Source organism: Cydia strobilella, chromosome 19 (assembly GCF_947568885.1).
Source record: "Cydia strobilella chromosome 19, ilCydStro3.1, whole genome shotgun sequence".
Lineage (NCBI taxonomy): Eukaryota > Metazoa > Arthropoda > Insecta > Lepidoptera > Tortricidae > Cydia > Cydia strobilella.
Genome location: NC_086059.1, coordinates 937,134 through 964,842, shown reverse-complemented (window position 1 = coordinate 964,842; position 27,709 = coordinate 937,134). Strand labels below are relative to the sequence as shown.

The window sequence follows — 27,709 nt, the reverse complement described above, 5'->3', positions numbered from 1 at the left end:
TGTGGCGTTTCGAGCGTTTCGGTCACTAGCTTTTCGCGGGCAAATTTTTGTACTTTTTATTTATAATTTTAAGTAATGAAATGGTAATTTAAAAACGGAAATGCATTTGTAACATGATATAACGGTAACAAACATCCGAATAAAACATATTTCGTTCAAATATAAACCATGCATGGGGCTAATTCAGTCTCAATGACAGCTTTCATGTTTGACACGTCCTCGGAAAGGTTGTTTGATTTATGGATGTGTACCTATTGTATGTGTTTGTTTATGACTTATTTTGATTTAGTTTTAGTTTGAAAGTTAACTTAAATGTGTTCTTTTAGGTAATATAAGAAAAGCTGTTTGATGATTTTTATTAGGGGTTATTGAATCATAATTTGTTATTAATAAGCAGTAAATACACTTATTGTTTTAAATAATTAAAAAATACAAGTCATGCATCTGTTTATTAGTTTATTAGGATTGTTCCATGGAGATAATAATGGCGTCTCTGTTATATGTAATTACGTAATTAAGAATCAATTTTGCTACTCAGCACATGCATTTTTCTAATTTACAATTTAGATATATAAATATAAACGCCTGTTATAATATTTGTGACGTTTTCAACCAAAAGGTACCACATTGTCGGTTGTCGATAAGGTTGATTTCTAATTGAAGCTATATGGAAATAGCGCCTTACTGACAAGCGACAATAAGTACCCTTTTGGTTGAAAATGGCACATTTTATATTTAACTTACGTATTAAATACAAAGTGTAAATACACGTTGGGTCAACATAACTGCGTCCGGCTCAGAGTATTTCAGAGGTCAATATTTGGGGGCGTAGCTTAGGTAAAAATTAATTGATAGTCGTTAAAAGTGCAAAGTGTATCGGAGTGAGAATCCCATTCATGTAATTTTTCTTCTTTTTATTTTTGTATCGAAGTTCCTTTTTTCATGCAATGGATGCCCAGTAGGCAGCGGTGTTGACATCATAGCCCTGGCTGTCGCGTCCGTCACGGTCAGGGGGCCTACCGCGAAAACCGAAATTCGCAAATTGCGGAGATCTTTCTCTTTTACTCCAATGAAGGCGTAATTAGTGACAGAGAAAGATGCCCGCAATTTGTGAACTTCGATTTTCGCGGTTCTAGCCCAGGTCATGCTCCAAGCAGTGATGCCACAGAATAAATAATAGTATTATCATGCAGAACGGCCACGCCCCGCCCCGCCCTGACTCGAATGACCTCGCCCCGCGACAGCAGATTGACGGCCGTTTGCCGGCCGCTCAGTACTATTTTTAAGCAACTCACACACACTATGACGCGTTACGCGTGTACAGACGTGCCGTTCACACATAGAAATGCAAGTGATTCTTGATGTATAGCGTGTCCGCCCTGTGGTGGTGGTGTGTCGCAGGTACATTTGGCCATGTTTTGCTTACAGCTACCAACTTGGGACCAGGGGCCCGTTTTTCAAAAACTTGTAACTTGTAATACAAGCGGATGTCACTTTTTGACAGCTTTTGTTAGAAAGGGACTTCCACTTGTATTACAAGCTACAAGCTTTTGAGAAACTGGCCCCTGAGCTTGTTTAAGGACTTCCAAAAATATTCGTTTCTATTAGTGTTAACTATTAACGATTGTCTGTTTGGACTTTGGCTATGACTCCTAGGGCTTAGATTTTAGTAACTGTTTGTTTTGTGTTAGATAATCCTTCTAGTCTTCCTCCAGTCTGCGTCATATGTCTGAATAAACGAGCTCATTATTGGTACAACTTATTTTATTAATAACCTTGCATGTTTTCCAAAAACCATACATTTTGTTATTGTCGATTTGGTCATTTGAAATGATTATTTGACCAAGTTCCTCAAGACCCTTAACACGCTCACTGCGGGACCGGGCCGATAGACCTGTTACAAAGTATGGTTAATTACGAGTTACACTAATAGGGTTGGCAACTGTCAAAGGTTAGCAGAGATGGCGCCATCATAGCTTGCCCCTTTTTCTTTGAGATTTGGCTTAAAGGGCTGGCATCCAGGGCATTAAAAAAACAAAAATTTGACACAGTGAGGGCTAACGCGTATGAATTCGCCGCTAGGGGCGCTAGTGTAGATGGTGGTCTTTTCCATAGTTCGAAATGTCCCTTGTCACTTCAATGACTGACAGCTGTTCTTTAGTCTTTTAGACCACCATCAACAGAGGCGCCAACTGGTGAGCAAAAAAACGATAGCCATCATTCTAGGGATTGACAGGGCAAGCTATGCTGGCGCCATCTGCTAATTATTTCGACCGGCCAACCCCATTGCCGCAGCCAACGTGTTCAGCTATGTCGAAAAGAAGAAAGCTTGAATACCATTCATGGAATAGACGCAGGGAAAAGAAAACTAACATTATTTCTTATTATTTATTTAAAACTAACATTTGTGTATAAAAGTAGTCTCAAAACTTAAAGTATCTTACAATAAGGAAATTCCATTTAATAATAAATAAAGAAAACTTACAAACAACTTACACTATTAGAGTATTTGTATGGAATCTTAAAATACTTTGTACAAAACACGCAAAAGCGCGGTGGTAACTATTACAATACAACCTTCGGTTACAGGTAGCTCATTAAAAACTGAGGAACAAAATTGGCAAGGAGTTTCGCATAACTTTTTACATATAGGTACACTATATTTTTCAGTATGGAACAAACGAAGGCCAATGATAGAAGACCTTATAAGATCTACCGATTTGACCCCCGTGTATATTCAGAGAAAAGTAAAGGTTTCGGAGAAATCGGATTCTCGAACTTCGTATGCAAAGTATAGAGTGCGCTCTAGACTACGCGGCTTCGCGCCGCGATTCGCGCACGAGTGTGGAGGGCCCTTAAGATATAATTCCCATCGGGATGTCCAATTTTAAGATGATTTGATGAGTATTTTTCCAACAACACGAAGAAAAATAAAGATTAATTTCGTGCTGGCCACGAATATTTTTGACGCGCTGCCACTGATAGGTTGGTAGCTATGTTTAGTATCTCTGCCAGACGGGGTGCAGCTGGGAGTCGCTGGCTTGAAGCGTGTTGCTGACGCCTCCGTGTGTGCTCAGCGGGAACGGAGCCTGCGAACATACAAATGTCTTTAAAGGTGGGTTCCCACGGCCCGTGTTGTTACAGGTCAGGGACGCCTGTGGATGCCTGTGCGGCTATCCGTCGGGAGTGGTGGGTGACGACAGGCGACCACAGGCCTCATTGGATGCGACCGTTCCCACGATCTCAGGCGCGGTCAGATCTGTGAAACAACTGGCCGTGGGAACCCACCTTAAGAGAGCGAAGGCAGGTACAGAGGTGATATTCGTAATTGCAATGGGGAAGGTAACTGTCAATTGATTATTTAATTATATATATTATTGCGTTGTCGAATTCCCTACGAAAAGTCGCCTCATTGAAAACGTCATCTACGCTTAGTTTTTACTGGCTTTCTCCATTAATTTGGTGATACGAGTAAAACCCTTGTCTCTCAAGTTTTCTTGACGCAGCATTTGCCATAACAACTTAGCGTGGTACGATTCTATATATAAAGCTCGCTAACGTAAGGAAGTCACAATACCTACAAATAAAATAAGACCAAGCTAAATACCTACTTAGTCCATCAACTAACGTTTTGTTTATACCTGTGTGTTGGGACAGCCAGCGCTGCTTGATAGAGTCCGCGCCTCGTTCGCCGATCATTTGACTTGATTTGACCCTATACACGAGCGCTTTTTCAACGCCCGTTGAATCTGCCTGCACGCTAAATTCGATTTAAAGACCAAGGCTTAAAGTTGAAAATCCAACAACGCTTGATAAAAAGCGCTACCGTGTGAATAAGTAATGGTGGGAGAGCGTTAGTGTTGCCTGATGTAACCGCGGGCATGATGCTAGCCTGCGACCCTCAGCTGGTCTGTTGTACTCAAGGGCCTGACACTCTTCGATAGAGAAAGATAGTATTATTGCGATTCCTATAAGAGGAAAGAGAAAATGGTGCCATGCTTTGTCCTTATCACCGACCGGGTGACATCATAGGTAGGAGGCGATGGCGAAATACTGTCCAAATTTTATATGAATATTGTTTCTCTTACCCCCGGTCGCTCGGTGGCGCGTCTATAACTACTTGTATATACAATGTCTATGGTTGTACTAGACATTACCTGTGTGTTGGACAGCCAGCGTTGCTTGATGAAGTCCACGGCTCGCTCGCCGATCATAATGGTGGGAGCGTTGGTGTTGCCAGATGTAACCGCGGGCATAATGCTGGCGTCGGCTACCCTCAGTCTGTCTAGGCCTTGCACCTGTGCACAGAAGAGTGTAATTCTTAAAGGGCTTATTACACTATGCTAAATTTAGTGACTAACAAGAGGGACGCCGCTATACGTGAGAAACGATAGGATGTATCTCTTATCGCGTCTCACGTATATGTAATGTAATCATTTATTTCATGTAACCGTGACACATACATTTTGTTAGTAAAAAACAGTTTCAAAAGGGTACCTAAGCCTAATAACAATTATACCTATACCTAAACCTACACACTTAACCTACAAGTTACCACTGTATGGAGCCCATTGGGGAATGTAGCACAGTGTAACATTAGCGGACAATCCGGCTTATCCGCTATCATCCTTAAGATGATGTTGGGACTGTCCCGCACCCGGCGCCGGCGCAACCAGGGATGCGGCGCGCCTGCGCAAGGTCGTCTGAAAACAATCAACGCGCGCCTCCGCAAACATTCCTGATGCGCTACAGAAGCGAGGCAGTCCCACAATCACCCGGAACGCGTTATAGGCTATTTGACTAATTTTTGAAAATGGTTTTAATTGATTGTTTATGACTTAATAATTACACTACATTGATATTTCCGTGAAATTTCCTGTATTAAATATAAAAAATCAATGTTAAAGTTTATTTATTTTGAACGCGCCTTAAACGCTGTTTTTGCAAAGGGGCTAATCACGTGACACGTGTGACGTCACACGCGAGTAAACTCAGTCAATGACCTTAGTAAATCTTATGGTTTATGTGCATTGAATTGATTATTTCACTGTAAAATGGTATATAAATGGTGTATAGTGCCGCAATGTTCAAGTACGACTATAAAAAATCCAGATAAATTGTTTGTTTCCGTTCCAACGAGTCCCAAAAAAAGAAAAATGTGGTTAAAACTAGCGCGAAGAGACCCAAAGAGCATTTTAGCGCATACAAATGTTTTAATGTGTGAAGACCACTTCGATGTAAGTAATATTTAATTGTAAATAAATATGGTAGTTAAAGCAGCGGATTTTGTTGTATTTAACGAAACAAGATCTAGGTATTTAATGTATTACTACATAACCTCATAACATAGCTCTTTCAGCATTAGTAGGTAGTTAGTAGCATACTTTTTCTTTCAAACTAAAGTGCAGTATGGAGATACTATTCTCGTCATCGTATTCTATATATATATATCGTCGTCGTATTCGTATCATCGTATCATTCGTATATCGAAATTTCTTCGTATACTCACACAGCTGTTTTTACATTTCTAAGTTCCGCAGCATAGTAATCCGGATTATCTTTAAAGAAAAGTGCAACCAGTGATGCGTCTATGTCTGGTAGGTTGCCGCTATCAGCTTTCACATATTTCGGCTCCATTTTGAGATTCTTATGAATATTGTGCTACTAGATATACGGATAAATCGGAATATATCAGAAAACTGTGGAACAATAACTAAAATTAACTAAATACAAATAAAACAGTTAAAACACTCAAGGCAATCAAGAATGTTTACGCGCGTGTGACGTCATCCGAGCGTTGACCAATCACAGAGCGTTCACGTCCCTGATGAAATTTCAAAAAATATTAAATTTTCTTTCGTTTATATTCCAAAAACTAAACATAATTTACATTCAAATATAGTGAAATATACTTTATTAGTTTATTATCTTTCAGGATGACAGCAATTCGTTATATATTTTTAATTTTGTCAAATACCCTATTATATTGGACACGGATAGCGGCGTCCCTCTTGTTAGTCACTATATTTAGCAAAGTACCTATATAATAAAAGCCCTTAAACCATAGGGGTTAACATTTTGGTACAGTGCGTTCTGATGCGGTCGCCGAACCAAAGTATGGGGGCTAGCAACCGACATTTTTTGATGCGGCGGACCACTCATACTCAACTTTGTGTAATTATAAAATTATAACATAATGGCGCAACACATGAGGTCGTTCATTACAGGCAAGCGATGTCGGTTAACTGGCAAACTCGAGAATATTATTCGTACTTTGCATACGAAAAAGAAAGTGCGATCGAGTGTGATTGCGCCAAAAACTTCAAAAACAATTTCAACTTATCTCTTCAAGTCAAAAATTTGCTATTGATATTGTTGTGGCAAACGCAACTCTTTTCTTATGTAAATTATCTATGCAGTAGCTAAACGCAGCCGCCGGGCTCGTCTAGTATACGATTTTAAACTGTTTGGGGTGTCATAGGTCCGCCGTACCCGCAATATTTATATTAAGCACAAGTGGTGTCTTAAAAAAAAATCAGTATCTAAACTATAATTTTACCTGCAGCAGGTTATCAACGACGGCAGTCGGATCCCCCCTCGGCCCCATCTTGCAGCTCCCGGCTTGATGGTTTTCCGGCGCGGTCTGCATTCTCACAGCGCACTCCCAGTACGCGTCGCACCCGAATTTGATCTTCTCACAGCCTTTCACTGGCGTCTTGTCGAGTTTCACTCCGTAGCGCTTGAGAGCTTTGGTCTCAGAGAGCTTGATGGAGAACTTGATGCCTTCGATGAGGGTCTTCACGTCGTCTGGGTGGGTGAGGTAGCTAGAACAAGTGGTCGGTTAAGGTAAATTTCATCAGAGTCGGATGCTGATGTCAAATTTTGGGATAAAAAAAATATGGAAACATATGATGGTGTTCAAATCCTTAGAAATTTCCAAAGGAACTTAAAGGACGTCGCAAATTAAGTTTAAAATTTCTATGTAACTTTACAAAAATAGGCGCTGTTTGCGCTGTTTTCGGTGCTCCTCGACATCTCAACTTTTTAAGTCTATTATGGAGGAACAATATCAAAACTTACTTGGCAAATCTTCGGATGCTTGAACGGATCAACTCTCATAATTTTAAGCCCACAGGGTGGGTATACTGGGTATAATTGGAATACTTCTTGAACCGTTGTCCAGATTCTCTCCAATATTCAAGCAGTCAGCAAATAATCTTTTAGAGAACATAATCGAATTTAAACTGTTATGAGACATACTATTAAATAATCACTTGTTTTACTCACTCGCGCGACATGTTTCGGAGAGCCTAGGTCGCGCGAGTGACTAAAACAAGTGAGTTTAAACCGTGAAATGATTTAATGTTTATACATATATAAACATAAAGAAACTTACTTTGCAAAGATCTTAGGATGTTCAAATGCCTATGCTCTGCGGATGCAGCACGGTGGGTATAATCTGAATGGTCCTAGAGAACTGCTAAACTTACTTTAAGCTTACTTAAGGAAACTTACTTTGCAAAGATCTTGGGATGCTCGAACGGATCTGCACTCCTAATCTCGAGCCGGCCTCTGCTCTTCGGATGCAGCACGGTGGGTATAATCTGAATGGCCCTAGAGAACTGCTAAACTTACTTCAAGCTTACTCAAGGAAACTTACTTTGCAAAGATCTTGGGATGCTCGAACGGATCTGGACTCTTAATCTCAAGCCGGCCACTGCTCTTCGGATGCAGCACGGTGGGTATAATCTGAATGGTCCTAGAGAACTGCTAAACTTACTTCAAGCTTACTCAAGGAAACTTACTTTGCAAAGATCTTGGGATGCTCGAACGGATCTGAATTCTTAATCTCAAGCCGGCCTCTGCTCTTCGGATGCAGCACGGTGGGTATAATCTGAATGGTCCTGGAGTCGTTGTTCAGTTTCTCCCCAACCATGCCAGTCTTGGCGCAGTCAGCCAGGAATCCGCCGAAGAACAGCTGGATGTCAGGGTTGTCGTCTGCCGGGTTCGCGTATTTACTGTTGATGTACGCTGTCACCTCTGATATACCTGTAATGCAAAATTATGCATAACTCATAAGTTTCCTTATCGCCTCCTCTAAAGGGTGCATGCCTTCCATGCGCGCCCAACCTTTTTTTTAAAATGAACTCTTGTTCTGGGATGTAAATCTGTAAATATGGAGTTTTTAACCAGTCATGGAAGTTCAGGAAGTGGGCAACATAATTCCGCAAGTTCTTCCCAAAGGTGGACAGATTTTTGAAGTCTTCCTAGTCCCAGAGGCCACACTATCCATCCAAGTCCATTTCTAAACAAGATATACTCGATGACCGTTGCCCAGTTAAGAGGTGTAGTGTTGTTAATATCTGACAAAGAATTTGAGGAAATGGGTGACTTGGCTGCCAACGGCCAACGGCGGACAAATTATAGACGGATTTAAATGTCTTACCAGTCCCAGACATGACCCCATTTCTAAACAGCAAATACTCCATGCATGGCTGTTGCCCAGTTAAGAGGTGTAGTGTTTTTATCATTGGCGAAGAAGCTGAGATAATGGGCGACATGGTTGTGGAGGTTTTTCCTAACGGTGGACAGATTAAGATGTCTTACCAGTTCCAGACATGAGTCCATCTCTAAACAGCAAATACTCCATGGCTGTTGCCCAGTTAAGAGGTGTAGTGTTATTATCATTGACAAAGAAGTTCAAGAAATGGGCCACATGGTTGTGCAGGTTCTTCCCAACAGTGGGCAGGTTGTGGACGGGCTTGACGCCGGCGCGCTGCAGGACCGCCGGGTCGCCGACGCCGCTCAGTTGCAGGATTTGCGGAGAGCCCACTGCGCCCGCGCTGTGGAGGGATATAAGGATAAATAATATATGTAAGTATTTCGCCAGGTGTACCAATAATGTAACATACTGGTGTGTTTTTCAAATAAACATTTTTGTGTTTGGATGTTATAAAAATTATGTCTCCGTCCTTGATTACTTTGCCGCTTTTTGACCTGTATGTGAATTATGAATTCGCATGGCACAGTAATGTCACGCCAAAGCGACCCCTAAGTTTGACGCGCCCAGGATACATTTTCATTGGCAAGAGTGCCATGCTGGTGCAAACTCAGCGTACCTAAGTACAGACTGTATTCTAGATAGAATTAGGAGACGAAGCGCGATGCACTATTACTATATTGTCGTAGGGGTGACTTTGGACAGGAAGTATGATACTATGATGATGAAGGTAGCAGTTAAATTACCTAGTCATTGTAGAATTTATTGGAAAAGTATCAAGAGTTTCAAGACTTACCTTAATATAATCTCATTGTTAGCGAAGATGACCTCAGTCCCGCCATGACTATTCTTGACCTCCACAGCATACGCCTGCCTGGTGGTCTGGTTGATCAGCACCCTGGACACAGTCGCGTTCAGCATCACATGTAAGTTGGGGCGGTGCTTGGCGGGCCGCAGGAAGGCGCGGGCGACGGACAACCGCGAACCGTTACGGTTCGTGGTCTGGGCGATGGAGAAGCCGGTGTGCTGTGCGCCGTTTAGGTCACGGGCTTCGTAGCCTGAAAAGAATTTCGAGCAAGATTAAATAAATATTCCATGGGGCGTCCAACCAAACTGACTAGGCATCGACCGTGACTATCTGGTTCAGACTGACTGACTAATACTGGGCTTGATCCAACGTTTATTTGAAGTGTCAGTTGGCTACTCTTTACTCAATTTTAGCCTCTAATTAGTAACTAATACAGTAACTTCGGAAGCAAGAGAAGGACAAGTTATATAAGGAACGGAAAGAACCATCAGTACAGTGAGTAATTGCGTCCTTCAACTATTCCTAGGTTTTCGGAAGATCCTATGATGCTCTTACCTAACTCCTCTCCGGCCTTGACGAGGCTGTAGCTGAGCGGTGGATGGTACGGGAACTGAGACACTGTGAGCGGCCCGCCGGTCCCGTGGTAGCCTGCATCCATTTCCTGACAATCAAAATTTACAATTTTATAAAATCACTCCTCCAGTATCCTTAAAAACTATCTGTCTGATCTACAAAATCTGAATACCATTTTTTTTAAATAATCAAAGCTACCAGGGCAGGCTACCCTAGATCAAAATAGTTTGATCTAGGGTAGCCTGCCCTGCCAACCATTAATTAGGGGTGACAACTAGGATCCTCTTCATAATGAAAGCCTACGCTTCATTTTATTGAGAATGGCACTTGTTCATCTTCTTCAGTTGTCTGTCTAGGTCTGTTTTAAGAACTGTTTCAAAATTTGAAATTGGTGCGATGGTCGCCACGGGAGGAAGTCTTGTCTACATTGATATTTTGGCAATTATCGAAACAAACTTACCTTCAACTGCTTGTTATCTTCTGACTTCAAGAAGAACGGTAGAACGTCCTCGTAGCCCCAACCCTCGTTGCCAGCGGCAGCCCAGCTGTCGTAATCGGCGCGGGAACCACGCATGTACATCATACCATTCATCACTGACGTGCCGCCGAGAACCTGGGACATTGGATATGTAGTTAAGGCCGTTCCATCGGTTTGCCGCTGTCTCTGTCACATTTCGCAAGAAAGAACGGGAAAGATCATGCGCGCCAAGTGTCAATTTTGATCGAATTTTGTCGATTTTTATTTATTTTATAAACGCTACCCTACAATATCGAAATTTGAAAGCTATGAAATTATTATTTAAGTTAAGATTGTTTTTTGTTTTTTTTTTTGTTTATAGTATCACATAATAAATAACCGAGTAAAGTTGGATTAAAAGTCCGAGTTAGAGGTTACTTTGGGAATTAATTGTATCGAGTGAAGTGTCATAATTCGTGTATCGGAAGCTATGATATTAAAGATAATATAGTCAAGAACTACATATATTTTTTCCACGTCTACGAATATCAACGTCTCTTAGAAAAACAGGATCATATAAGGAGATTTTGCGCCTTCTGGCTCAGGGAATCGCCTTAAAAGAAACAAAGGAAAATTGACTGCCTCAGGCGAGGATATCGACATGCCTACGGAATATGAGCCGTGCTTACAGCTTTTCGATTTACCATCTGAGTTAGGTCCGAGTTTTACCCATCTGCAGCGAATTATCTACCACCATAATCTTTTTACGCGCCTATGTACATTATCAAATGTTGTGGTGCAATCTGCAATTCACAAGTGAACTCAATCTCGTTTCAAAAGATTAGATTTGGCGTTAAAAGAAATTGGAATGAATTGATATAGAGAAAAAGTCTCCAAATGTTGAATCAAAATTGACTTGCTTTTTTTTCTTTTGTAGAAGTCATGTCAGAATGGTCTAGAGCGACAAGGCGCGAATATATAACTCAATCCCACGGCTTGTCTATTTTGAGATAGTAAACCTATAGGATACTATAGGTCTCAAAGAAGCATACCAAGTAAATTTTGGCTTGCACACAAATACAATTGACGCTACACCACTTCGATGGCACTTTAGCCAAGTTTTGTGATAACAATTATGTGTTGACTTGTTGCTATTGGTGGGAACCTATAATTGGCTTTTTGATATTTACTTATATAACTATTGTATAATTGTAGCTGTTGGTTCTCCGAAAAATAAATAAATAAATAAAATACCTTTCCTCTCGGCCAGTAGCACTTCCGATCAGTTTCTCCCAGACATGCTGCGGGTTCTGGTTCCGTCTGGTATCCCCAGTCAATGCTGGATCCGATGAAATTCAGGAACATGGAGGGAACCTGCGTGCCTGTAGGCTCGTCAAATCCTGTAAATAAAGAAATTGAGTCAAATAATGTAGTTGAAGAATTATAAACTGAAATAGATAACATAGGTCATAGACTAAAGAAAATGTGACCAAGTCCACCGGTGGCCGAGGCGGGAATGGAACCCGCGTTTTCAGCTTACGCGGCTAACGTCCTCAACTCGGGTATTTAGTTGAAGAATTGTTTTCAGTCAGCCTTTCTAAGGCATAGTAGATTGTTAACCAAGGGATGAAAGGCACTTATTCCTGCCGAGGTATTTTGGCGCTCGAACGCAGTGAGAGCGCCAATAGTCCGAGGCTGAAATGATGCCTTTCACCCGAGTTAAACACTCTACTTTTTATTTCGAATACGATTAAAGTAAAATGCATGTTTTTGCTAAGGGTACTTTCGAGAGCGCCAATAGTCCGAGGCTGAAATGATGCCTTTCACCCGAGTTAAACACTCTACTTTTTATTTCGAATACGATTAAAGTAAAATGCATGTTTTTGCTAAGGGTACTTTCGAGAGCGCCAATAGTCCGAGGCTGAAATGATGCCTTTCACCCGAGTTAAACACTCTACTTTTTATTTCGAATACGATTAAAGTAAAATGCATGTTTTTGCTAAGGGTACTTTCGAGAGCGCCAATAGTCCGAGGCTGAAATGATGCCTTTCACCCGAGTTAAACACTCTACTTTTCATTTCGAATACGATTAAAGTAAAATGCATGTTTTTGCTAAGGGTACTTTCGAGAGCGCCAATAGTCCGAGGCTGAAATGATGCCTTTCACCCGAGTTAAACACTCTACTTTTCATTTCGAATACGATTAAAGTAAAATGCATGTTTTTGCTAAGGGTACTTTCGAGAGCGCCAATAGTCCGAGGCTGAAATGATGCCTTTCACCCGAGTTAAACACTCTACTTTTTATTTCGAATACGATTAAAGTAAAATGCATGTTTTTGCTAAGGGTACTTTCGAGAGCGCCAATAGTCCGAGGCTGAAATGATGCCTTTCACCCGAGTTAAACACTCTACTTTTTATTTCGAATACGATTAAAGTAAAATGCATGTTTTTGCTAAGGGTACTTTCGAGAGCGCCAATAGTCCGAGGCTGAAATGATGCCTTTCACCCGAGTTAAACACTCTACTTTTTATTTCGAATACGATTAAAGTAAAATGCATGTTTTTGCTAAGGGTACTTTCGAGAGCGCCAATAGTCCGAGGCTGAAATGATGCCTTTCACCCGAGTTAAACACTCTACTTTTCATTTCGAATACGATTAAAGTAAAATGCATGTTTTTGCTAAGGGTACTTTCGAGAGCGCCAATAGTCCGAGGCTGAAATGATGCCTTTCACCCGAGTTAAACACTCTACTTTTTATTTCGAATACGATTAAAGTAAAATGCATGTTTTTGCTAAGGGTACTTTCGAGAGCGCCAATAGTCCGAGGCTGAAATGATGCCTTTCACCCGAGTTAAACACTCTACTTTTCATTTCGAATACGATTAAAGTAAAATGCATGTGTTTTTGCTAAGGGTACTTTCAGTTAACAATTTAGGCAAAAGTATCGTTATTTATGTAATGGAGAGTCAAATATCAGAATGGAAACTGTATTACAAATCCATTTAAACTCAAATTTCAATTGCTTATCGTAAAAAAATTAAAAAAATCGTACTTCGAACGTAAAATGCTCTAGTGCAGACACGTATCACTTTCTGCACACCTTTTAGAACAACAATGACCCTCTTTCAGAGCATGAGAAATGAAAAAAATATATAACTCTTGTTTGCTTCTCATGCTTTTTAGTATTTAGTTTTTTCGACGAACATAAATCATTTGTATCGATCAACGATGAATCTGCTGCGTTTGTCAGACACATCTTCTTTGGCAATGGAGTGTGCACGAAAAATTAGCCGTAAGTTCACGTTTAGGTGGCGGACGTAAGGCACTCCACTGATACCTCAATTGGGTACGCTTGTTTGACATCGAAAAAGGACTGACCAGCTTCTAGTAGGAGCACCCTCCATTCGGGAACCTCAGATAGCCGCGCAGCCACCACCGATCCTGCTGACCCTCCTCCAACTACGATGAAGTCGTACACCGAGTCCATATGCCGACGGTACTGAAACATTACAAACACATTGTTTAGTATGGACATAGAGTAACTTATACTGTTTCTGTTTAGCCTGGTGGTTGACTGGTAGAGAATGCCTTTAGGCATTAAGTCCGCCATTTGTACTTTTTTGTGCAATAAAGTTTAAAATAAATAAATAAATACTAGAGCGGTACTGTCATAGTAAATTTTATAACCCCAGTAAATTCACTGCCATCTGTCGACACACTTTAAAACTAAAAATGAAGATTTATAAAAATACGATAAAATGTATTTAAATATGGATAAATGATTTTTTTATTTGCATTAATTATTTTTATGATTTTGACCCATGTTCTTTCACTGATATGCGTTAAAATTGTTAAATAACAAATGAAACCGTCAACGCCATCTATACGACAGTAGGCCAAAGCTAGTAGCGCCCTCTGAACGCTAATCAAATTTTCTTGATTTTCGAGGCACGTTTTTTTCTTAGACTGTATCCATCTATTACGGAGTTATATATAGGTATATCTTTGGTATGGACTTCGTGTGGCGCCTATTGTCTAATTTTCATTTGAGCTAATCTTTAAACTCGTAGAGAAAAGGAAAGCCAGGTTAGCTCCGGACAGCCAACAAGTATTTTTAATTCACGGCCACTGGTTGCAGCAAGATACATTAACATCTAATATATGTAGAGACATTGTTCAGACCACGTTCAGACACTTAAGTGAATATCTTGGCCGCTCCGATACCGGTGATGATGTTGACGCGACTCTCTGATGGCGACTGTAGGGTCTGTAGGTACCTACAGCGACCAAACCTAAAAAAAAACCCGGCCAAGTGCGAGTCGGACTCGCGCACCGAGGGTTCCGTACTTTTTTAGTATTTGTTGTTATAGCGGCAACAGAAATACATCATCTGATGTGAAAATTTCAACTGTAGCTATAACGGTTCATGAGATACAGCCTGGTGACAGACGGACAGACGGATAGCGGAGTCTTAGTAATAGGGTCCCGTTTTTACCCTTTGGGTACCGTAAAATGGGGTGAGTAGGGTTCGCGCGGAGAGTTGGGTTATGAATAGGGAGAGAAGGATTGAAAGGGGGGTGAGGTGGGTTTTTAAGGCTACTGCTACAAAAATAATGTATTCCAATTTAAAATGGAGCTATAGTAATAAAAAAAAATCGATCCAACAATCTTCCAAAATCACCTTTGTACGAAAATCCATCTCACCCCAATTACGAGGGACTACGGGGTTTTTTTTTTTTTTTTTTATACCACGTCGGTGGCAATCAAGCATACGGCCCGCCTGATGGTAAGCAGTTACCGTAGCCTATGAACGCCTGCAACACCAGAGATATTACACGCGCGTTGCCGACCCTTTAAAGTTGGGTGAGTTGGGTTTTCCTGTTTATCGTCAAAGCTATGAAATGGAACTACCCAAAATAAAATAAAAACTAAAATACAAACGTCCGGAACACTTATTATATATACCTACCATTCAGTTTGCATATGTAAAAATTAAAGGTTATCGAGGTTGGAATGTCAGTTTTGCTCCTACTCACCCTTATTTTACGGTACGGAAGCCTAAAAAAAGTTAAATTGAAGTCCAGATACCATGCTCTTACGCAATTAAAACTGATACGCAAATGCACTACTTAAATTGCACTTAATTACAAAATCGTAATTTCCTCACTCAACAAGAAGCGAGATTTCCGCGCGAGATGTGCCCGCATTGTCAAAGTTCATCAACCTACAATATTCGCAGCTTATCAGATGCTTGACAATGTATGTAGTTATGTACTTGAGCGGAAGCTGACAAATTTGACTTGTTTTATTCTTAATTCGTAAAGTGGCGACCATATTTGGAGCGTCGCAAAATTAAAAAATTTAAAATTGATTGTGCCATAAAATTTTCTTAAATGTACTTACTTACTTAGCCATACGTACTCCGAAATTAAAGGAATTTGAAAAGTTTAAAAAGGTCTTTTAGTAAATAACCGGCCAAGTGCGAGTCAGACTCGCGCACGAAGGGTTCCGTACCATTACCACAGAATAAGCAAAGATAGATATAACTCCGTAATAGATGGATACAGTCTAAGGAAAAAACGTGCCTCGAAAATCAAGAAAATTTGATTCTCGCTCAGAGGGCGCTACTAGTTTTGGCCTACAGTCGTATAGATGGCGTTGACGGTTTCGTTTGTTATTTAACAATTTTAACGCATATCAGTGAAAGAACATGTGTCAAAATCATAAAAATAATTAATGCAAATAAAAAAAATCATTTATCTATATTTAAATACAATCTATCGTATTTTTATAAATCTTCATTTTTAGTTTTAAAGTGTGTCGACAGATGGCAGTGAATTTACTGGGGTTACAAAATTTACTATGACAGTAACGCTCTATCTTATTATATCCTCTTTGCCACAGAATAAGCAAAGATAGATATAACTCCGTAATAGATGGATACAGTCTAAGGAAAAAACGTGCCTCGAAAATCAAGAAAATTTGATTCTCGCTCAGAGGGCGCTACTAGTTTTGGCCTACAGTCGTATAGATGGCGTTGACGGTTTCGTTTGTTATTTAACAATTTTAACGCATATCAGTGAGAGAACATGGGTCAAAATCATAAAAATAATTAATGCAAATAAAAAAAATCATTTATCTATATTTAAATACATTCTATTGTATTTTTATAAATCTTCATTTTTAGTTTTAAAGTGTGTCGACAGATGGCAGTGAATTTACTGGGGTTACAAAATTTACTATGACAGTAACGCTCTATCTTATTATATCCTCTTTGCCACAGAATAAGCAAAGATAGATATAACTCCGTAATAGATGGATACAGTCTAAGGAAAAAACGTGCCTCGAAAATCAAGAAAATTTGATTCTCGCTCAGAGGGCGCTACTAGTTTTGGCCTACAGTCGTATAGATGGCGTTGACGGTTTCGTTTGTTATTTAACAATTTTAACGCATATCAGTGAGAGAACATGGGTCAAAATCATAAAAATAATTAATGCAAATAAAAAAAAATCATTTATCTATATTTAAATACATTCTATTGTATTTTTATAAATCTTCATTTTTAGTTTTAAAGTGTGTCGACAGATGGCAGTGAATTTACTGGGGTTACAAAATTTACTATGACAGTACCGCTCAAGTATAAGTTACTCATGGTATTATCATACAGAACGGCCACGCGGGCCACGCACCGCCCCGCCCCGACTCGAATTACCTCGCCCCGCGACACCAGATTGCTGGCTTTTCGCCGGCCGCTCAGTTCGGTTAGCGACGCGGTCACGCGAGGACGGAACGTTCAAAATGCCGATGTATTGTGCGATTTATGGGTGCCTATCAAATTGGAGAAATAAAAAAGTTTCTGTTGTTACTAAATGTTACACTTTTAGTTTTCAGAGCATTGTCCTGCAAATACAACATGTACTTTTCTTTCACATTTTGTGCAAATAATCCGAGGAACTCAAACCATTATTGGAAATATGAACGCTGCGCTGTATTCTCATAAATATGGCGGGCATAAATCGGAAGAATAGAACCGCGTAATGTAAATTTTGCGAACTTAAAAATGGTTTCTTGAATTACGGAATAAAAATATTTCTATTCCTTAGTTAGATATTTACATTACGAGTATTACGACAACGCTCCGTGAACTCAAAAACATGTAAGTGGCAGCCCTAAGCAGCTTACGCACACAAAGACGCGTGTACAAACGTGCCGTTCACACATGTAAACGCAAGCTAGTTTTGATGTATGGCGTGTCCGCCCTGTGACATTACGCAAAAAACGGCAACGGCAATTTGTTGTAAAGGAGCACCACTTAAATGAAATCCAACTTTTAGGGTGCCTAAAAATGACACAAAATACCTCATCGGGTAGCAAGATTCGACATATACATGGTGTTGCATAAAAGAGGTCAGTAGAGCTAAGATGGTCGGCTTTTTATCATCTGTCATCATGCCTATCACGTTCTAACAAATATGTAAGTGCGAAAGTGACGCATGACATGAGAAATGATAAAAATGCAACCGTGATAGCTGATAGTAAAAAAGCTTTTCACCTCAGCAGCTCGAACAAGCCTACTTTCGTCACTCCCTGGAGTGAGGAAAGTGCGACTTTCCTCACTCCAGGGAGTGAAACAATGTAGCTTTTTAATTTAGTGAAGGACATGAACTTCATACTTTTATTACATTTTTTTTTATGTATGGTACGGTACGGTACGGTACGGTCCGGTCCGGTCCGGTTCGGTCCGGTCCGGTCCGGTCCGGTCCGGTCTCGCCTCGTATCGTATATATCGTACATATTATAATACTTTTTTTTCTGTTTATTCTGTGTAATTCGAAATACATTTTATCCTTTAATATGTTCTCACTACTGAGGTGAAAAATTATGTGTGCAACACGAGAGCAAAGTTATTTTACATCTCGTGTTTTTGAGTCCCTCGCTACGCTCAAGATTCTACCTTAGAATCACTCGCTTGGCTCGTGATTCAATTATAAAATCTTTCGCTTTCTCGGGACTCAAAATAAACACTCGCAAGAAAAACTAACTTTCCTCTCTTGTTGCACAAATAACTATTCTCTTAAGCGTAACAATAACAATCTAATGTGATAACCTGCCTCGATAACTTGTGAAAACATTGTTATGGCAGGTGTCCGGACGTCTTTACAATAGCCCAGTCTCATTGTCCACCCAAACTTCAATCCATAGACCGGTATACTGTTCACTTTTTCTACAATAGTCCCAATGCCTGCTGCGACCGGTTCATGGGTGTCTATTGTTGCGCCTGTGAACGGGTTCCAGCAGGCGTTCTACATGACAATAAAGCTCTCCAAGGGGCCTCTACGTGTTAGATCTATATCCCCACGCAAGCCTATCAAAAGACCGGGATTTATAGGCCCGTGATATCCAAGGAGATACAATCTAATGTAAGGTACCTTCAACGGATTACAATAAAAGGCTAAAGGGCTCAGTCACGCAAATATGTACCTGTTCCATTTACTCTGCAGTTCGGATTCGGACTGAATTGCGAAAGAATTGGTCACGATTGATCGGATTGATACAACAAATAAATGGAAGTAATTTGTAGGAAACATTGACTAGGTTTTTATAGTTAGCAAAGATAGATATAACTCCGTAATAGATGGATACAGTCTAAGGAAAAAACGTGCCTCGAAAATCACGAAAATTTGATTCTCGATCAGATGGCGCCACTAGTTTTGGCCTACACTCGTATAGAGGGCGTTGACTGTTTCGTTTGTTATTTAACAATTTTAACGCATATCAGTGAGGGAACATGGGTCAAAATCATAAAAATAATTAATGCATTTAAAAAAAATCGTTTATCTATATTTAAATACATTCTATCGTATTTTTATAAATCTTCATTTTTAGTTTTAAAGTGTGTCGACAGATGGCAGTGAATTTACTGGGGTTACAAAATTTACTATGACAGTACCGCTCTTAGTATAAGTTACTCTATGCTCGCGTTATCCCGGCATTTTGCCACGGCTCATGGTAATTATTAATTATTAACTCAGTAATTTAAAATGTAGTGACCTTTTTAATTTGTATTTTATTACTAAACCGACCATGGACAAGCAAATGTATGTATGTATGTGCCTATGTTTTGTTGTAACTATTAAATGGCTGAACCTGTTTTGATTACATCGTCCTTGGTTACATTTTAGTTTGTGGTTTATCTACCACAATATAGAGTGATTACTACTACTACAATTTTTCTACGAATTTAAATAATCATAAGGAAATTTAGCTCATCCTATTCAGTTGTGGCCACTTAGGTCACAAGTTCCCAGTCAGCATAACCGCAGGCCCCGAATGAACTCTGATTTGCATCCGCAATCACGGTGTGATTGCGCCGTGATCGCGATCACCGATCAGCAATCATGTGCGCGATTTAACGAGGCGTACACGATCTGTTTACATTTCTCACAGATTCACATTCAAGTCATTCAACTGTCGATTGTGGCGTCAGAGATAGTGAATCAGGCACGATTCATAAAATCATAGGTAAGTACTTGGTAGGTATTGCCACAGGTATAGCAATAATTTCTCTTGAAATGTTGTTTCATTTCTACTTGTAAAGAACTCGTACATATGTTCATAAAGAAGACAGGCAGTTGAAATAGTCACTGATAATGCCTGAATTCAGCCAGCTGTGTCTGTGTACTTTATGTCACAAACAGGGGCGTAGCTAGAGGATATGGCGCCCGGGGCAGTCACCAAATTTGCGCCCCCTGGCGACTGACAAAAGTTTCCCTGCTGCTGCCTTTAGCCCATTTTGGCGCCCCCCCTTGGAAGGCGCCCGGGGCATTTGCCCCCTCTGCCCTCCCTAGTTACGCCACTGGTCACAAATTAGTCAAATTACCGCGGTAACTCGCGCCTTAACACGGATGATTGCTGCAGCCCTTATTGCAGGACTAAGCGGGGTTCTCAGAGTTCGTAATGAAATATTAGTGCAATGTGCAGACCATTATTTACTACAGCTAAATACTTACGCCCGTCCACAAGGATCCTCTAGACTACTTACTGACTCCTTCGAAAGCCTTGTCAAAACCCCATGAACAGCATGGAATAAATATTCCTCCAGAGTCGGGCCACTAGAGACTAGGTAAAAGACACCTAATATAGGTAGCTAAGTACCTGATTACGTTCACAGGAGTCCTATAGATCACACTGATGCCCTAGAAGGTCTTCTTGATGTCCCAAGGACAGAAATACTCTCCATAACTCTTAAGGGTTTAGTTTGAGGAGGTAAGACTCTTGACAGAACTACTATAGCTAAATACCTGTGCACGTCCACAAGGATGCTCCAGATCACACTAATGCCCTAGTAAGTCTTCTAGAAGTCCCAAGGACAGAATAAACTCATAACTCTTGAGAGTATGGTTTGAGGAGGTAAGACTCTTGACAGAACTACTATAGCTAAATACCTGTGCACGTCCACAAGGATGCTTCAGATCACACTAATGCCCTATTAAGTCTTCTAGAAGTCCCAAGGACATAATAAAATCCATAATTCTTGAGGGTTAACTCAGCCTCTTTGCGGATCATCCGTGGTCCAAAAAGAGCCGGTCACAAGCCCGGATAAATGAGGAGTGCAAGGGTCGTGTTGTCGTCTTGGAGGAAACCCCATCATGGCAACACGCCCCAAAACCCCCAGGGTCAAGGTGGGAGGACGTGCCAAGGACCCTCACAGCCGGCTGTGGGCAGCGGGGGGTTGGTGCTGATTGGGCTCGCAAGCGGAAGAGGGGAGGGTGGACAGGGCCTGTGGTGTGTCTGGTTGAAGGGGAGGTGCGGCTGTCGGGGATCCCCGGGGCGTCGAGGAGAGATGCTCTTGGGGTGAACTACTGCTGCGTCAAACCGGAAACTGGAGTGGTAGGAAATATGTGTGCAATGGTTCGCCCCGGGAGGTCAGGAGAGATCTCCTAGGGGTAAACCGACGTGCACATTCTTACCACAAACAAGCAACACAGGAGCTGTCTTCCCATGCCTGCGAGCCTACTTAGCACAATCGCTGCCGTTAACGACTATGCGCAGGGGGGTGGCACCACTGCGTAGGAGTAAATGTAGCTGGATGGGCGGTAAGGGAGCTCTGCCACCATTCTAATGTATTTCTTCCCATTATCTAGATAGTGAATGATGAGTAATAAAATGAATGCCAATGAAATAAACACCGCGTCAGCGGAGAAGCAGCCCGAAAGGGCAAAAGTGCGAGAGGGTGTGAAACCAGCCGGTGGACCCCCGACCGTGCTAATAGAAGGAGGAACTCGGAGCACTGACGAGGAACTCCTAGCACCGAAGCAAGGAAGATCCGGACAGGGTACCCCAGATGTCCTTATGCTGGGGAGCCTGACACTGGAAGAGGACGAGCTGTTGCGGTCACCACCAGGGGGGAAAACCGTTAGGGAAGTCGAACCGGTGTTGGAAGGACAGTTTCATAAGTATGAGTCGAAGGCACAGAAGAAGAGGGCAAAGCTGCTTAGGAGAAAGGCTGCGCTTGCGGGGGATGGGGGTGGCATTCCCGAGATTAAAATGGGGGAGGCCAAACCTGGCCCGGGCAAGCGCGGTCTGAAGGTGAAGAGGCAAAGTACGGATGAGGGTCGCTCAGAGCGTCCCCCGGCGAAGCGCCCCAACCAAGGCAAGGCAGTCGCTGACGGACCACGGAGCGTAGCTAAGGCGTACCGTGGTCTGGCAGTGGCTGTGTGCCGAGAGGATGGTGCTTCGGTGGACGAGGCTCTGGCGAAGCTCATCAGGAAGAGGCTTACGCACCTGATCGAGGTGGTCGTCCTAAAGGTAGTGAGGGGGGAGCCTGGCTTAGTAGCACCGAGATTTGCTACGTCGGGGTTGGTGTCAGAAGGGTTTTTCCTGGTGACACCAAAAACGGCGGGGTCGAGGGATTGGCTACTAAATCAGGACTTCGGAGAGTTGGACGGCCACCGGATCATCTCGCGTAAGCTGGAGCAGAATAGGGTGCAGGTTTGGGTTCCGGGAGATACGGACACTGAAGACGTAAAGGAGTTCCTTTTTGCGCAGAATCCCGATCGGCCGGAACTCAAAATTCTGGACTGGAAGGCAGTAGGTAGGGAGGCTCTAGAGCTAGGGACCCGTCTGACCTATACGGTTCCGGATGGAGTCGAGGAGAGCTGGGGGCCGGAAAAGACCAAGGTACTGGACTTTTCGGCTACCAGTGTACGAGTTCGGATTCTGAGGGCCAATTCAAATCAACAACCCTCAGAATCCAAACCAGAAGGGACGACAGGAGAACCCGTGCTGAAGCAGGAGAGCGCAAAAACCGACGATGTCTATACAGGAGGAGAGGAGGGTATGGATGTCGCCGGCGTTGAACTCTCCGAGTAGCAGCTCGGGGACAACTACACTACACACTGAATGAAAAAGAAGGGCGACACAAAGGGAACACTACACAATAACACACACACAAAGACACACACAAGAATATGCCAAGTAAACCTCCAACATTGCAAGGACGCAATGTCCGAGTTAGGACAGTATGTTAGGAGGGCCAAAGTAGACATAGCACTGCTACAAGAACCGTATGCATGGAGGAATCAGGTGTCAGGCCTGGGACATCTGGGGGGAGCTCTCTACTATGAACATAATGGGGAGCTACCTCCTAGAGCATGCATATATGTTAGCAATAACGTGAGAAACATGGGTTGTGTCATGACCTTATGTTACAGAGACCTTGTTGCGGTGGAAACTCACTTCATAGAGGATGATGGGAGAAGATACAAGGTGGCGCTAGCGTCCTGCTACCTGCCGGGCGATGGAGTGGCACCAACAAAGGAACTAGAAGAAATGGTACTGTGGTACAGAGGTAAGGGAATTCCCCTAATTATTGGCTGCGATGCTAACGCACATCACGAGGTGTGGGGTAGCACCGACACCAATGAAAGGGGGGAATCAGTAGTAGAATTTATAATCAGCAATGACCTAGAGATCATGAATATTGGTAACACACCAACGTTCGTAACGAGGGCGAGAAAAGAAGTACTTGACATCACCATGGCAACGAAAGAGATGAGCGATAAGGTAAGGGGCTGGAGGGTGGATGCGGAGGATAGCATGTCTGACCACCGCAGAATACTCTACAGCATCGAAAGCCGAGTAGAAAAGATGAAGGTAAGAAATCCACGCAAAACCGACTGGGCGAAGTATGAAGAGGAGCTAAGGGAATTGGCTGACTTGGAAGTCAGGTATGAGAATGTGGACGACCTAGAATATGGGGCGCGCAGACTGAAAGAGATTATAATAGGAGCTTACCACAAGGCATGCCCGGAGAAGCTGGTACAAACTGGCAAAGGGCAGCCATGGTGGAACAGAGAACTACAAAAGGTAAGAAAGAAGGTGCGTAGGGCAATGAGAGTAGCGACAAAGAGGGACGACTCTCAGAGCTGGGAAGCGTACAGAGAGGTCAGGAACAAATACACCAGACTGAGAGAGAAAGCTAGACAAGAGGGTTGGAGAAGGTTCACGGGAGACATAAACAGCTACTCGGAGGGGGCGCGAGTGGTAAAACTGCTGGCGGGAGACCGAGCGAGTCAACTGGGCAGCCTGAGAGTGAATGGAGACCTAGTCACAGAACCGGAAGAGATATTAAGCGTCATGTTGAAATCTCATTTCCCGGACTGTAAGGAGTCGACAGAAGGTGAGGAACAGAGTGGTCGGGGGGGGGTCCGACTGGGCGGCGGCATTGGAGGTGGTGGAGGAGGAAAGGGTAGAATGGGCGATCGGCTCCTTTGCGTCCTTCAAGGCTGCGGGCCCGGACGGAGTCCTACCGATACTACTGCAGAAGGGTTACAGATTCATAAAAGAGGACCTGGTGAAATTATACACTGCAAGTATAGCACTAGGATACATTCCGAGGGTATGGAGAGAGGTGAGGGTGGTCTTTGTGCCAAAACCGGGTAAGAAATCGTACCAAGAAGCGAAGTCATTCAGAAGCATAAGTCTATCGTCATTTGTTCTGAAGGCTTTAGAGAAAGTGATAGATAGGCATATAAGAGAGAAAGTGGAAAGCAGTGGGGACCCGCTGCACGGGAACCAGCATGCTTACATGGCAGGAAAGTCAACGGAGACCGCTCTACACAACCTAACGGTAAGGGTGGAGAGGGCACTAGAAACGAAACAATATGCATTAGGTTGCTTCTTCGACGTAGAGGGGGCCTTTGACAAGGCAACTTTCGAGGCCGTGGAGGAAAGCCTAAAGAGAGAGGGCATCCGACCGACTATAGCACAATGGATTGAGAGAATGCTCAAAGGAAGATCCATAACGGCGGAGCTAGGAGGAGTAGTAAAGACGATTAGTCCAAGGAGAGGATTCCCACAAGGGGGATGTCTGTCCCCCCTAATGTGGTGTCTTCTGCTAGACTCAATGGTGAAAGAGCTGAACAGAGGAGGTGTGTACATGCAGGCATACTCTGACGATGGAGTGCTGCTAGTGAGAGGGACGGTTATCAGCGTCATGAGAGATATAATGATAAGAGGTCTCAGACAGGTACTGGGATGGTGCAGAGAGAGAGGACTGGATCTTAATCCGGCGAAAACAAAGCTAGTGCTATTCACTAATAAAAGGATAAAGGAGATAAGACCCATAAAGATACAAGGCACGGAATTAGAATTGGTGGATGAGCTAAGATATCTGGGCGTTACTCTTGATAGTAAACTCAGGTATAAGACTCACATCAAGGAACAAACGGCAAAAGCTATAAGAACACTGTTTCAATGCAAAAGGGCAGTGGGAAAGAACTGGGGATTGAAGCCGGGAATGATGCACTGGATCTACAAGGCGGTAATATTACCCAGGGTGCTATATGGAGCCGTGATATGGTGGCATAGGGCACAAGTTAAAGAATACCAAAAAGAACTAACCAAAATACAGAGACTAGCGTGCCTCATGATGACGGGGGCGATGAGAACGACCCCGACACACGCGATGGAGGTAATGCTAGGTTTGAAGCCTCTATGGACTGAAGTGGAGAAAAGAGCCATGGAACAGTGGTATAGAATGAAAGCGTGCAAGGAATGGAGAGGAAGCTGCGTGGACAAGAGACACGCACTGATACAAAGAGAGGCGCTATCAAAATTCGAGATGCTGATGGCCAACAATGACCTTATAAAGAGGCAGGAGATATTTGACAAAAAATACAGAGTACATATAGGAGAGAGGGACAACTGGAAGGTGGAAGTCAGGCACCCAACGACTATCTGCTTTACGGATGGGTCAAGAAGAAGCTCGACGAAACTAGCAGGGGCGGGCATAGTTATCCCTAAACTGGGAGAGAAGGTATCGTTACCACTGGGTAGGTATGCCAGCGTGTTCCAAGCAGAGGTATGTGCCATAGCGCGCTGTGCGCGTATAGTGAATGAAAGTATACAGCAAGAGGGCGCTGTTGTAATATATACAGACAGCCAGGCAGCACTGAAAGCACTAAAGAAAATATCGGTCACCTCCTCTCTAGTGAGAGAATGTCGAGAGGAGCTGAACTCGCTAGGCAAGCATAGAAATGTCACGGTGGCATGGGTACCAGGACACCAGGGGGTGACAGGAAATGAGAAAGCGGACGAGCTAGCGAGGATAGGGGCGGAGACGGAATATATAGGTCCGGAACCGGCTCTGCCTATGTCAGCGGATGTCACAAAGGGAGTCATCGAGAAGGTAAAAGAGATGGAAGCACAGAGAGAATGGGTAGAAGAAACTGGATGCAGACAGTCGAAGATGATGATTAAAGGGATAGACCACAGGAGAACCAGGTATCTCTTGAAACTAGGTAAGAGCAGTTTGAGACTGTTAACAGGTATTATTACAGGTCATAATACTCTCAATAGACACCTTAAGATAATGAGAATCAGTGCAGACGCCTCCTGTCCACACTGTGGTAGGGAGGAAACTAGCTTGCACTTACTAGCAGAATGTACTATGTACGCAGCACCGCGATATAATACATTTGGTAGAGACATACTAGAAGAAAATGAACTAAAGGATATCGAACTTAAAGATGTCCTTCTGTTCTGCAGGAAAACAAGAAGATTTGAGGAGAATGGTGTGGGAATGCCGCCGGGACAGTAACCTGCAGCTCCAACTACAGGGAACTGGGCTGAATGAACACGACATGTGATCGACAGCCCGCCTGCTTCCGGCCGGGCGTCCCTACACTACATCTACATCTACAACTCTTGAGGGTTTGGTTTGAGGAGGTAAGACCTGACAGTCAACTATACTACAACTAATTACCTGAACACGTCCACAAGAATCCTCCGGCTTCGTAAAAAGACTACCAGCAGGTTTATGAACAGCATGAAAGCGTCGCCGCAGGTCACGCCAGCCTCAAGCCAGTCAAATCTACTTATAATAAATACCTGAGCACATCCACAAAGATCTTCCAGACCACACACTGACTGCGCAGAAAGACTTTTAGACATCCCATGAACGCTCCACGGTTTGGTTTTAGAAGAGCGGACTCTCGACAGTCAACTACTTTTGCTAAATACCTGAGCGCGTCCACAGGGGTCCTCCAGGTCACACTGGCTCCGTAGAAACACTTCTAGCAGCCCCATGAACAGCATGAACGCGTCGCCGCAGGTCACGCCAGCCTCAAGCCCTCGACAGTCTACTTATAATAAATACCTGAGCACGGTTTGGTTTTAGGAGAGCGGACTCAACAGTCAACGACTTTTGCTAAATACCTGAGCGCGTCCACAAGGGTCCTCCAGGTCACACTGGCTCCGTAGAAACACTTCTAGCAGCCCCATGAACAGCATGAAGGCGCCGCCGCCGCAGGTCGCCGCTAGCGTCGGGCCCGGCTGCGACATCGGGCAGTCGCAGGTTAGAGCCATCTGGAACAAAACGAAATGACATTTTAATGTTGAAAGTTTTAGTAAGTATAGTTTGTCAAAGGACTGTCTCATTTCAAACATAGACAGAGAGAATCAATCTTTGTCATACACTAGTACTAGCACCCAAAAGAAAAGTATAAGTATAGTTTTTTGTTCTTATTTACTGCCAATTTGGTTTGACCAACTAATAGCTAAATTAAACCTGTTGACGTATGTCTTGGTCGGCCTCACCTTTTTTTTTTGTTTTTTTTTTTTAATACTACGTCGGTGGCAAACAAGCATTCGGCCCGCCTGATTTTAAGCAGTCTCTGTAACCTATGTACGCCTGCAACTCCAGAGGAGTTACATGCGCGTTGCCGACCCTAACACTCCTCTCCCTCGAGCTCTGGCAACCTTACTCACCGGCAGGAACACAACACTATTAGTAGGGTCTAGTGTTATTCTAGTGTGTCACCTGTATCCTGGCAGTTTTTGCAGTCCGACTACCACATTTATAAAAAAAT

The 27,709-nt window shown here is 42.8% G+C and overlaps 1 protein-coding gene across 1 annotated transcript; it reads right to left on the bottom strand.

The window, feature by feature from the left end:
• Positions 1 to 2,954: 2,954 nt before the first annotated feature.
• LOC134750064 (glucose dehydrogenase [FAD, quinone]) lies at positions 2,955 to 27,206 on the bottom strand. The gene is made up of 11 exons (XM_063685152.1): positions 27,057 to 27,206; positions 13,715 to 13,835; positions 11,593 to 11,738; positions 10,342 to 10,494; positions 9,864 to 9,969; positions 9,297 to 9,558; positions 8,608 to 8,843; positions 7,806 to 8,049; positions 6,560 to 6,824; positions 4,158 to 4,298; positions 2,955 to 3,089 (listed from the first exon to the last, which is right to left on the bottom strand). Exons 1-11 carry the CDS (start codon positions 27,204 to 27,206, stop codon positions 3,000 to 3,002), a joined length of 1,914 nt encoding a protein of 637 aa, XP_063541222.1. The 3' UTR covers positions 2,955 to 2,999.
• Between the last annotated feature and the right edge of the window lie 503 nt (positions 27,207 to 27,709).

Coding starts and splice junctions, on each gene's coding strand:
- LOC134750064 (XM_063685152.1), bottom strand. CDS start 27,206: ATGGCTCTAACCTGCGACTGCCCGATGTCGCAGCCGGGCCCGACGCTA. Junction 11,739..13,714: donor GGTGCTCCTACTAGAAGCTG/GTCAGTCCTTTT, acceptor CTTTATTTACAG/GATTTGACGAGCCTACAGGC. Junction 10,495..11,592: donor GCTACTGGCCGAGAGGAAAG/GTATTTTATTTA, acceptor CCAATGTCCCAG/GTTCTCGGCGGCACGTCAGT.